At 37.8% G+C, this 13,583-nt stretch overlaps 1 protein-coding gene across 1 annotated transcript; it reads right to left on the reverse strand.

The window, feature by feature from the left end:
* Positions 1–11,678: 11,678 nt before the first annotated feature.
* Positions 11,679–13,344, reverse strand: LOC116115461 (cytochrome P450 94A1-like). The gene has a single exon (XM_031401617.1). The coding sequence runs from the start codon at positions 13,275–13,277 to the stop codon at positions 11,754–11,756; it is 1,524 nt and encodes a 507-aa protein (XP_031257477.1). The 5' UTR covers positions 13,278–13,344; the 3' UTR covers positions 11,679–11,753.
* Between the last annotated feature and the right edge of the window lie 239 nt (positions 13,345–13,583).

Here is a 13,583-nt window from a genome sequence, read left to right on the forward strand (position 1 = left end):
TAAATAACGCATAACCACACCTCTCGGTGATATGAGCTCTAGATGAATTTGAGGCTAGATGACATGAAGTGCTTGAAACGCTAAGAAAAGTTTGATCGGCTAGACGTTGTATGATTCATATGCATTTAGTTGCATTACATGAGTTATGATGTTATTATAAGATGATTTGTACTCATGTTAAATGATATTTAGATGTTGCATCATGACATGTGATGTGTGTGCACCATGTTTACATATTTATTTGTATATGTACAGTTGATGTTTTATATGGCCATGGGGAAGATGATGAAAAGTATATGAGTTAGTAAAGAAAATGAACCATGCTTAGATGCTAAAGACGTGTGGTATGTGAATGAATGTTCAATAGCATACTTGGTATTAAATGGATCATTCCTTACTGAGCAAGTAACACTCACCTTTTCATGGTTGAATGTTTTACAGGTAATCCAAAAGCGAGGGATGCTGGAGACAGCAAGGCTATGTGTGAGGGGAGATAATTTATTATTATTTTGATGTTTTATCTTGATGTAAATAATGTAACAGACAAATGTTTTTGAAACACCTTTTCGAAGCTTCCACCATAAGAATGAAAATGGCATTAATATGTTTTGATTGATTGATGCCCAAATGAATTTAAGTTTTTATTTTTATTTTTGAAGGTACAAATTTTGATCCTGGGGTACATCTTATAGTAATGTTTCAAACATTATTATTATTCTTGCACAAGTTTTATAAATGCAACTCGTTCCCCAAACATGAATTCTTTGGATTCTTATTGAGGGATATCCAGAGGGTACCTGTATCGGGAGGGGTTTTACATATTTTCTATTCTTTGTATATATAACTTGTACTTGCACATGCTTGATGAGTGTGTAAGTCTAGGATCGGTGCATATAATGAGTGAATCTTGTGAGATCTAGAGTTGAAGCAAATCCCAATTCTTGATGTTAAGTTTGAGGGAGATCGAGACGGATATGCTTTGAGCATTGGAATATGATAGTGTGGTATGTACGGTATTTGCATAAATTGCTTTGCTATGCTAAGATTTTGAATACAACTGTGTGAATGTATTTAGTTGCTAATTATAGTGTACTTTAAGATTTGAGGTTCTAGTTGAGTTTTTCTTTCTTTCTTTCATTGTTGTTTTGGTTGTGGACTAGCAAAATCTAGGTTTGGGGGAATTTGATAAACTAATATTTGCCCTAGTATTTTGTTATGTTTTCGGTTGTTATTTGTGTGTTTTACCTTAAGAATATGTTACTTTGAGGTGGTTTTTACTATTTTGAAGGTACATAAGCTTTTGGAATGTATTTGGAAGAAATCGTGCACAATGGATCGAGAATCGGAGTTGAAAAGAGGAAAAAAAATGCGAAGAAACTAGATGGCGCCGTAGTAGAGTTTTTTTGTGTTGCGGTGCGAAAAAAGTTATTTGGGCAGAAAGATAATGTCGTGGCGTGAAGAATTCACCGTCGCGACGTGAAAGAGTTTAAGGTTTGCGAGAAGATTTGGCATTGCAGCGTGGATCGCGAAGAAAAAAAAATTCTCACCTTTTCCAACTCCAACTTCGACTTGGACTTGGACTTGGGCTTTCCTAAAAACACCCCTAGCAAAGAAAAACTATAAATAGGACATTGTAACTTATTTTAGCATAATTCTCTTTGACCTAAATTGAGAGTTTTATGTTTTTGAGAGTGTCACTTTATTGAGAGAAATTGTGAGTTTTCAACAAGGGAGAGAAGGAAGAGAACAATCTACTTCAATTGCTAGGTGATTTCTTTTTAGTTACATCTTATTTTACAATATGATTAGTTTGTCATTCATTGAGTTCATTGGTTTGAGTTTGATTATGAACAACTAAAAATATTGTGGGAGTTTAGTTTAACTATCATGATTGTATTAGGTATTTGGTGATTTGTTTTATGAAGATTTTAGATTGTTTCTTGTTTAATTGTTTTTCATGATATTAATTATAATTTGTTGACTGGCCAACTACTTTTTATAATTAAAATTGAGAATTAGGGTTCTACTGATCATCTTGCCTTAATTAAGCTCTATTAAACAAGAATTCAAACTGAATACATGATCATTGTTTTGATTTGGATGGTTGTGTGATTTCCTAGTGCACATTACGATTAATTAGTTAACAACTTGATCATAGAAGTTAATTAGTTAATTATAAACGGAGAATAAATATGATCATTGGAATTCTCTATGGTTTAGTAGAAAAATCAACAATCTGAACTTAGGATTTAATTGTTTTATTTGCCAAATATTCCAATACATGATTGAGAAGTTAGGTAAATCCGCACTATCACACTCATTGATTGCATTCATTAATTTTAATTAATTTACAGTTTTATTTTAGATTAATCTCATCAAACTTTTAGTTAGAGTGTTTATGATTTTATTAATTGTTTAGTTCAGTTGTTAAAGAAAATAAATTAAGAATTTAGACCACTGCAATTCCGCGAAAGATCAACCTTGGGAGTATACTTATCGCTAGCTATTAGTGATTCGTGTGCTTGCAAGTATTAAAATTGTACATCATGTTTTTGTAGTATAGTGGTGAGTATTCCCACCTGTCACGCAAGTAACCCAAGTTAACTTGATGTGCAAATTTAATACTTGCAAGTGCATGAATCACTAACCCAACCACTCTCCAAAGTGTAGACGCTAGTGGTTCTTCAAAAAATTGAGAAGAAGAGGTTGTGGTGGAGCAACTTCCGACTACTAAAGTTATTCCATTGAAGACCATGAGGTGAAAGAAGAAGAAGAACATGTAATATTCCTTGATATTTTATGAAGATATTGGTTGTGGGTACCAATTTGGGGGATATTTGGTTGGTGTTGTTAGGGTGATTGGTGCATTTTGTCGAGCACTTGGAGGGCATCGAGGGAGTGGGTGTTTTTGGCTTCCAGAGGATCGAGAAAGCCAGGGTAGGCCCTAGGGAGGGTTTTTGTGGCAGTTTGGTTGGCTAGAGTTGGCAGAAGAGTACGGAATAGGGGGCTAAGGGCTTGCCTGCATTTTACAGGGCTAGCAAGATGCGCGCATATGCATTTCCACACTTTTCTACCAACTTGCCACAAACAGCCTCCATAAGGCCTACCTTGGCTTCCTCAGTCCTCTCAAAGCCAAAAACACCTACTCCCCGATGCCCTTTAAGCCTATATCCCCTAAATTGGCAGCCTATTGCTTGTTTTGGTTTCTTTTTGGCATGGTACTCCTATGCTTATATTCAGTTTATATCGATTATGTAGTGTTCTAGGAGCATAAATATTAAGGAATATGGGCTTGAGGTTGTTATGGATGTTGTACCATACTTCCCTGCGAGGGCTATGATAAGGTCAAGTTGGCAAGTGTTTTCCAGAATTAAGGAGATTCTAAGTGGGCAGAGGAAATATATGGACCAGTTCATAATGAGTTATTTAGGGCCTTTTGTGGAGTTAGGTGAAAATTGGAATAGGGGCTTCTAGGGGCAGGCTACACATTATCTTTTGCTGCATTCTGTTAGATGCAAAAAGAGAAATGAAATGTGGTTTGTGGTGGATAAGAAGCTGGTGCGTTTTGGGATGATGGAATTTTGTTCGATGACAGGCCTAAATTGTGGGTCATTTCCAAAAGCAAAAGTGGAAGAGAGGGTAGAGAAGAGCAAGGCAGCGGAAACTTTTGTTAGAATGTTCTGGAAGGACAACAGTCTATTTTGGAGAGGTTAGATACGGAAAGCAATAATTATACCTCTTTAGAGAAGTTAAGAATTTGTTTGATACGGTTCTTGCATTCCATCCTTATGGCTTATGACTCAACAAAAGCCATTAATCTTGACTGGGTGTGATTGGCAAGTAACGATGAGTTCTTTAATTCTTATCCATGGGGAAGGTTATCATTCCAGTTAACCATTGATCCCCTCCTAGGAAAAGATATGGTTATAAAACACCGCCAATACGTGGAGAAGGATAAAGTGAGCACTTACAATTTGTTTGGCTTTCCATGAGCAATGTAGGTAAATATTAATAGGTTTTTGTTGTTATTATTATTATTATTATTATTATTATTTGTATTACACGGGTTTTAAATATGATATAGATTGTTTTTTTACAATGTGGGCTTGGTTGTACAAGGTTGTCCCTATTTTGGGTAAGGTAGGGGGCGGAAGGAGACGTTGGATGACCCACTACAAATTCCTAGGATGTTGCGGTGGCACACTGAGAAAAGTGTCCATTGGGACTACAATAAAATTGAGGTGTCTCAGGTAAGATTGAAGGATTTGTCTTTTGAATATATACTTATTTTTAAATATCGCTTAAGAGATATGTTGATTAATAGATTAAATGATTTTGTAAATTTGGTTGATTTTTTTTTTTCTTATTATAGGGAGTGGTCCATCCGTTCAACACTCCTACTAGGGGTGAATTGCTCATGGATTATGTTACATCGTTTATATGGTTGGACGATGCTTCCGTTGAGAGCATAGACCGCCTAACGTGGGACCTAGAAGGAGCCATACATTTGACTATAGTTGCAGGGCTGCTTGTGGAGCATGTGTTTGAGGTCGAAGCTATAATAGGCAAGACAGATGAGGACGAAGACATGGATGGTCAGGTTTATACACCTCATCCCAATTGGCAAACCAGTACACCAAGTACTGATTTTCCAAGGCATCTGCAATCTGAGTTAGTTGACCTCATAAACGACCCACACCCCAAGTTTGACATTTTCAGTACCATTTGTGAGAAGGTTGATAAAATGGAAGAGAGAATGCAAAGGGTGGCAGAGAAACTTGATGTGGTTTTGCAAATGGTTGAAGTGCAACCGAAGAAAAGAGAGAGCTGAAAGAGCAAGCATGTGAAATCTCCATTCACCGAAATAAGGTATGATAAGAAGAGGAGAACTAAGAAAGATAAAAAGGATGTCGATGGAAGTGGGGAAGCTAAAGAGGATAATAAGAAGGAAGTGGGGAAGTTAAATTGAAGGATAAAGGTTGATTTATTTAGGCTAATAGATGAGGAACATAAAAAATCATTTTATGCCTATTACAATGACGAAGTAACTGACGTTTGTGTCAAGTGCAAGACCGGGGATTATCACCGAAAGTGGTTTGATCAGATGTTAAGAATGGGCTGCTAGCTTGATGACTTGATGAGTTATTTTTCCTTATGTTTCCCATAACGTATTATGTGATCACTTACGTGATCTGTTTTTTCTAAACAAATCACTTGTATTTGCCAAGACACTTATCATCTTGTTTTGATTTAATGCAGCACATTGACAAGGTGTTGACACTCATAAGGATGCGACAGAGTACTAATGCTAGCATTTTTTTATCAATAATATGCCATCACCAATGTGTCCTTAGCCAGAGCCCAATAAGCATATATGAGGCCTTAATGAAAAAAGGTGAATGATGGAGTTACAACAAGGGGAGCCAAGCGGAAAAGAATGGCTTCAGAGGATTTTGAATGTGTTCTTTCAGATTATCGGTTTGACAACAGGATGATGCAGTATGTCAAGGGGGAAGAGACCTAAATATGGCAACAGCTGGTCAAAGGTGAAAAAGGTATACTTCATCATGAACATCAAGCAAATGTATTAGATAACCATTGTTTGGCCACTCGAGGAGGGCTTGGTGTAGATCCTTGATTGCAACTGAAGTATCTGTTGGGAGAAAGAGCTAGACACGGAGATAGCCCTCCTTCAATGGCTCAGCAACGTCACACATATGTGTTGCTTCAAAGTGGGTGTCCAACACAGCTTCTATTCCACATGGTGTCGGTGAATGGCGACGATGTTATCGGTTTAAGTCTGTCTAGAGGTGAGAGGCAGCCATGTGTTGTTTGTGAGTGGAATTTAATTGACTTCTGCTTTAGGAAAATTAGGTTTAGGATTTAGGTGACCTTGGGTATATATATGGAGGGTTTTTTGTAATTATATAAATATGAAAAGGTTGTAAAACCCTATATGGCAAAATGGTCCTAGAAAGGGGGTGAATATGATACTTTCAAAATATTTGCAGAAATAAAACTATAACCAATCCAGGTAAGTTAGAGACACCCAACACCAAAAAATATATGCAATAAATAGGTATGATGCTAAACTAATACTAAACAATGAATGAGAGTGATTAAAAAAAATATGGGTAATCAATGATAAGCAATAAATGAGAAAGATGTATATATGAATGTGAGCAATAAATATGTGTATGAGAATGATGCTTCAAATAAGTAGATGATGAGTAATAAATGAGTTGAGAGAGAAGAAATGCTCAGAGATTTATAGTGGTTCGAAGCTCTATCTACAAGCCTCATTTATCCACTTCTTCAAGGCAACCTCCTTGAAGTACCACTAGAATCAGATTTCATCTTTACACTAATTTTCACAGGATTTGCCTTTACAATAGTTTGATAGGATTTTGCCTCTAGATTTACAGGATTTTGCCCACAAAGTGTTTGATAAAAAGTGTGAGAAAGATTGCCTCTTAACTTAGGCTTGAACATACAATAAGCACAATACTCTGAAAGGTTTACAAATGAGTACAAGATAGTGATGCTTTGATTTGGATTTTGAGCTCAAGGGATCATGTGAAAATGTTATGATATGACTTGAATCTCTGATTTTCTCTCTGATTTTCTAAGCTTTGAAGTGCTTGATTTAAGCTTAACTTCTCCCTTGTTTGCAAATAGTCGTTATTGCATTTAATGTTTGTTTGAAAAGCCTGCAGACACAGAGCAACAGTCGTTCCATTATCATGAACGATTGTTCTTGACACCAACAGTCAATTCATATAGCTTCAGGGTTTCTAGTATGGTCTTTCCATTATCGCAAATGGTCGTAACATCACCACGAATGGTCATTCCACCACGAGGAACGGATTGACCATTGGCTCCTTAAAATCCATAAAAATTCCAGTAGCATGCATGGCTACCTGGAACGATGTCGTTCAGCCAAGAATGATCTTGAGCATGAATGGTCGTTCCACATGAAGAACGATCGTTCCACTTTTGAAGCTTGAATTTTCAACTTGATCTTCAAGGCTTGACTTCCAAGATTCGTCAAAGGCACAAAGAATTTGAATTCTAAGAGCTTTGACTCTTGACTTGGATGGAATGGGCATGTTGCTTAGCATGCTAGTGTGAGCGACTTGGCTTCATTTTGGACAAAAGCATGCATGGTCACATGGAACTATTGTCGTGCTAAGAGGAACTATTTTAGTGCTAAAAGGAACGTGCATCGGGCAACTTTGATATGAAGGAATGGTCGTTCTGGTATCCTACACGGTCGTTCCAAAAGGATAAAAACTACATTTTGTTTTTGGTTATGACTTTGTCATACCTAAACATGTTTGTTAGAAATCAATCAACTCTTTGATTAGTTTTGGCACATCAAAACACATGAGGCCTCCACAATCTCCCTCTTTTTGATTGATGACAAAACTAAGCAAACATTGAGTTTCAAATAAAAATACAAGTCCATTCACAACATGCCCAAAACAAAAATTAACAAGCTCCTGTTAGACCAGTCATCACGGTCACAAAATTAAACCTAAGTACCGTAGTTAGCGGTAAGCAGGGTCGAATCCACAGAGAGCAAGACTAACGACCTAATGTATATTGGAGTTAATGAAAGAGAAATTGGCAAAATGATTGATTAAAACTAAGGAAATTAATTACTTACAGGAAATTAAAAGCATTAAATAAATTGCTAACTAAAACTCAATATTAAAAGCGTTGTCGCTACGGGTTCGGTTTGACTCAAGACCAACTCTCACAATTCCTCTCCTCGCTATTCAATTTCCTAATCCTACAAGGCTAGGCAAATCAATAGAAATATCTCCCGGCAATCTAGGCATAATCTATCATGTCTCCCCGTCGTCTTAGTTACAGATCGATTGGTTAAAGCCTATCATTGACTAACCGAAAAATGCTAAACCCTTAAACACCACTAGTTGGTACAACGTTAACAAGTACAACCTACTAACTTGTATCATCCAATCAACTAATTACACAATAAATGCATTCCTAGTAGAAATGATATTAAACGCTACTACAACTTGATTGCAATCAGTACCGAAGCAATTTAAAGTCATAATCAACATTCAATAATCTCAAAACGACATTCAATTATGCAAAAAGTTATATATCAATAAACGTTTTCAATGGACATTATCAATTCAACACATCGAGCATCAGAATAATCTTAAAGTATCGCAAACAAACTGAAACGAAAACAAATATAATCTGAATACAAGAAACTTAACCAAATATCCAACATTCGGGCTCATCCAACTAGTCGAGAGCTGATGAGGAGATTAGTGGAGTCAATCTCGATCTCGCCTATACCGTAACGGACAACCGGGAACTCAGCCACTCATGGTGGTGATGACGGAGGTTGAAACAGTGGAAACGGAGCTGATCATGGCTAAGAAGAGGTAACCGACAGCGATGTGATGCTAAGAAGGGGCGAAAACGACCCACGGATAGCCCGGAATACGAACAGCCGCACTTTGCCGGAAAACGTTAATTTTCCGGCGGGTCTTCCAGAAAACGGTGGCAGAAATGGGATCCGAAGGTACCGATGGAAAGCTCTGGTGATAGGGAGTTCATATCAGGTCCTGGGGAGGTGAGAAGTCACCAGAAATGAGCAGGATCTGGGCTGGAAGATGAAGAGGCGCGGCGGAAAAATCACGGATTCCGGCGGTTTTCGCGGCGGATGAAGCAAGGGAAGTGTAGATCCGGCCGTGGGGAATGAAGATCTACCCTTGGGGAGCTGGAACGTCGCCGGAAAACGACCAAAACTGGCCAGGAAGACGAAACGATGCGGTGGTGGGAGACGAATCGTCGCAGTGGTGGTGCGTGATTTGCGGTGCTGACGGTGGCTGGTGAATGGCGGTGCACTGGGAAGACGAAGGGTCGTCGGAGGGAGACGAAGGGTCATTGGAGCGAGACGAAGGGTCGCCGGAAAACTGGGTGAACAGCCCCCCTGGAAAACGCGATCTACACTTTTCTTTTATAGAACAATTTATAAAATATCAGTTTAGTCCCTGTATAATTGAAAAGTGACAAAATCAGCCCCTTAAAACATGACATTTTACCCCCTAAACAGCATAAATGAGACAAAATCACCCTTAATCCATAAACCACAACCTAATATCAACTCATATACTTTCCAAAATCATTCCAAACACGTTAAATTCATAAGAAAAGTATTAGGAAGCGATTTTCGTGAATAAATTCATAAATTCTTTAATTGTCTCGATATAGCTTCAATTCAATTACACATAGGGTCTTTTTGTCACCAAAGTAGAGTCACTTTCATGACTCTAACAGCTCCCCCTTAGAATATGCATACTCCAAAAATAAAGTGAGCATAATGCTCCCCCTTACACTAAGCATATTCATTCTATTTTTCAAGTAAAAGTGTAACATGCTTTTTGAAGATCAAAGAAGAAAAACATATCCATTTCAAAAGATATTTCAAAATCTCACATAATCAATCAAAACGTTGCAAAAGATATATATACTTCAATATCTCACACAATCAAACTCAATATGCAATTATCTCTCTCCCTTTTTGTCATTAAGCAAAAAGATAACTTCGGTAATCTATCTTTTAATTCGGCCATTACCATGTTTGGTTGTCAGGTAATAAAAGATTCTAGTAATCTTCTAATACCAATAGTGATTACTGTAGATTATATGGGAGGTAATTTGATCACTGACTGAAAGAGTGTTATTTTTTTATTACTATGTAATATTTTGTTTATACAATTTTACCCTTAATTAATAAATATTTTGGGCACAAATGCCCACCAAATAACAATTAGCCCAAATGTGCGAAATGAATTCTGTAACCTCATAAATTATTATTTTTTTTACAGAAATGCCCCTCACTATTTACATGAATATTACCGAAAATACTCTCAACCACTCAAGACGATTGCATGCGGTGATCTGGCCATTTTCAGCTAGATCCATGGTCTAAAATGACCATATCCATGGATCTGGCAAAAAATGACAACCAAATCCATGGCTGTTTCCAGCCAGATCCATGGTTGGCCGAAAATAAACGACCAAAGCCATGGATATGGTTGTAATTTCTGGCCAAATCGGCTCACATCCAACCAGATTCAACCGGCTGTGCGCCGTTCCAACGATTGCCAAAGGCGGCTAATGGTGGTGGTCGATAGTCGTCTTTGGTGGCTGGGGGTATTTTTTTTAATTTTGAACTTTTGTTTTGGTTGGGGTGTTTTAGCTAAATTTTCAAATGTAGGGGGTTAAAAGGATACACTAAATAATAATAATAATAATAATAATAAAGGAAGGGCAATTTAGTAAAAGCCTCTCCCAATAATATTTTTATTGAGTAAACGACATTTTCCCACCCAAGGTTTGACGAAATCCCAAGTTGGCACCCAAAGTTTCATTTATTCCCTATTTCCACCCTTAAAATAACATTGTTAGCAATTTTTAGGGTATAGAGGATGCAATTACCATAATGCCCTTAACCCTCAATTAATAAATTATGTTTTAACCCCTACATCAGTAGAATTATAAAACTTACCATTTTATTTTCAAAATATCTCCATAACACCCTCGGTCACTACACAGCCTCTTGATTTTTGCCCGATCTGGGCTGTTTCCGATAGCGTCGAACCCCTTGGTCACCTCCATCACCTTCCCTATAGTTTTTCGTCCAAAACCGCTCTGGTTCCCTACTCATTGGCCCCTCTAATCACCAGTGCCATTAGGCTTAGTGTTTCTCTATTCTTCATCGGATTCTGGTCGATTTTGGTGGCAAAAATCCAATTGGACACCACCACTGCAACCAGTGTATCCAACTCTATAAAACCCCTATATCCTTAGCAACCATTTAGTCGCCGTTCACGGGCCGAGAGTTCGTGTTCATCGACCCTTTTTTGGTGAAGTGGTGGACGACAAATGGTGAGCTGCCGTGGTTGGGAAGGTTAGGGGATTTGTGGGGGAGGATGCGAGGAGTCAAATGGTGGTGGTGGTGGTGGTGGTTGGGGTTGTCACCGTTCAAAACGACCAAAAATCGGCAAAAACCAGTTGCATGTCGCGGCTGCCGTGGCCGGTGAGTGATGAGGGGTTGTGAAGGATAAGGTTTTGTAGACAGGAGGATGGGGGTTCAAATGGTGGTGACAAGGGTATTTTTGGTGGAAAAATCACCGAAAAAAGGCAAAAAACATCAGAGACGCTGGCTACTAACATGCGTCAGAGGACTATCAGAGGCGGCAATCTACCAACGTGCGTCGTCCATGCAAAATGACCAATTTACCTCTTTACCGTTACATCAAACATTTTTTTGTCACTTTAAAGGTGGGAATCTAGAATAAATGTAACCAGAGCTACCAACTTGGGATTTCGTCAAACCTTGGGTGTGAATATGTCGTTTACTCTATTTTATTCCTTCCAACCAAATATATTAATTATTTATACCAACCAATCTAACCAAACACATTTAATAAAACATTCTTAAAAATCTTCATGGTAATCTATCTTTCCATTAATATAATATTTTCAGTAATACAATATTTCTTGAATCAAATGCTATCATATATATAAATTATAAAATTAAATTTTATCAAGTATGTATTTAAAATAAGATAACATCTATCTAATAACAAATAAATGCACAATTATAATTTAACTAATTTTTATTCGAATAGAAACTGCCTAATATTTTAATTCACGGCTAAGAATTTTATTTCCTAAAAGCAAGGGGGAAGGCCATTACACTGTCAAATCATCATGTCCACGCATCTTTCCTTCGCTCTCACTGGTAACCCATTCTTCATTCTTAGAGTCAAAGACAACACACGCTCGGGACACTTGTCCTTACCCTGTACGTCAATCACAAACCTCTCTATTACTGATGCCGCTATTGATTTCATCTGAATATATGCCATTTCTTTCCCCAGACATATTCTCAGCCCCGCATTAAACACCGGGAACTTAAACACATTTTCCGGCCGATAAATTCCATTTTTCAGCCACCTTTCCGGTAAATATTCATGGCAATTCTCTCCCCATATGCTCTCCATTCGCCCCATCGCATATGCATGATACATAATAAACCATCCTTTGCCAATAAATGTACCGTCTGGCAACACTTCGTCCTTCATGCAAGTTTTCGTGTCAACTGGTACTGGTGGGTACAATCGCATCGTTTCGGATATCGCTGCTTGCAAATAGTGCATATCTCGTAGCTCGTCAAAACTGTAAATATCACCGATACTTTTTCTATTTCGGACCCGAATTGACTCTAGCTCCTTCAATATCTTTTGCTGAATATCTGGGCGGGAAGATAATAACCAAAAGAAGGAACTTAAAGCCGAAGATGTTGTGTCTCGTCCTGCAAGAATAAAGCTTATGACGATGTCTCGGAGAAATTCGCGTGAGTGATTACCATTTCCAATAAATCGTGACAATAAATCTTCATCAATGTTCTTCGCTTTTGATTCCATTCTTGAAAGAATAATTTCGTTAGCGAATTCATGAACTGTTGCTATTGATTTCTTCAGTATACGTTCTGAACCTATGTTAAAGAACTTCTTGATTTTCCATATGAGTGGTAACAGAGACCTATATCTCTCGGAACTAAGAACGGCTGCATCTTCAAATGCGCGCATAAAGTCAGAACGACTGGTCCCATCTCCGTCGAGACAACCCGGGTCAACGTTAAAAGCCACTTTACATATGTTGTCGAACGCAAACCGCTCAAAAATATCTTGTAAATCCAACAACTCTTCTGTTTTCGAGGCTTTGCTTAATATCGGAAGTAGCCTTGACAAAATCTCAGACCTAACGCTTTCCAGAACGAAATTTCTAAGGGATCTTGTGTTGAACTCGTAGCTAGCAGTTTTCCTCTGGACTTTCCACAACTCTCCATCGGAGTTGAAGATTCCTCGGCCAAGAAAATCTTCGAGAACCAGGATGAACCGATCGCCTTTTGGGTAGTTCTCAAAGTTAGTCTTGAGAACATGCTCGATGTTCGATGGATTCGCTGTGAGAACGCCGCACACTTTGCCAGGACGGAACAAAGTAGCAGAGTTAGTGGGGCAACGTTGAAGAGTTTCGGTTGACCAGTCAAGGAACCGGTGCCTGTTTTTGATGAAATCCGGTAAGACTCCGACAATAGGATAAAGTTTGAAGCCTTTGTTAACGTGTTTTTTGTTTGAGGTATAAAAGTAGAAGAAGTAGAAGGAGAGTGAAAAGAAGGCAAAGTAGAGGAAACTTTGAAGAGAGAAGAGTTCCATGGCCATAACAAGCTATAGACAAACTTTTTTATTTTCTTCTTTTCCTTCAAAATGAAAAGATGGACGATGGTGGTATTATAAACACTGCTATAAGGAGGTTTTCACATGGACAGCTCTGATATTTGATGATAGAAACAAGGAGACTCACATGTTTTGGAGTAAAAAAATTATACTCTTAATTAAAAAAAAAAAATTATGAAAAGCTTGTTTTAACACAGAATCTTAGTTACGACCACTAATATACCCTTAATTTATCTTCAATCTTATAATAAAAAGCTGATATATGGTTCATTATTATTATCCATATTTTGG

Source organism: Pistacia vera, unplaced genomic scaffold (genome assembly GCF_008641045.1).
Source record: "Pistacia vera cultivar Batoury unplaced genomic scaffold, PisVer_v2 Contig740, whole genome shotgun sequence".
Lineage (NCBI taxonomy): Eukaryota > Viridiplantae > Streptophyta > Magnoliopsida > Sapindales > Anacardiaceae > Pistacia > Pistacia vera.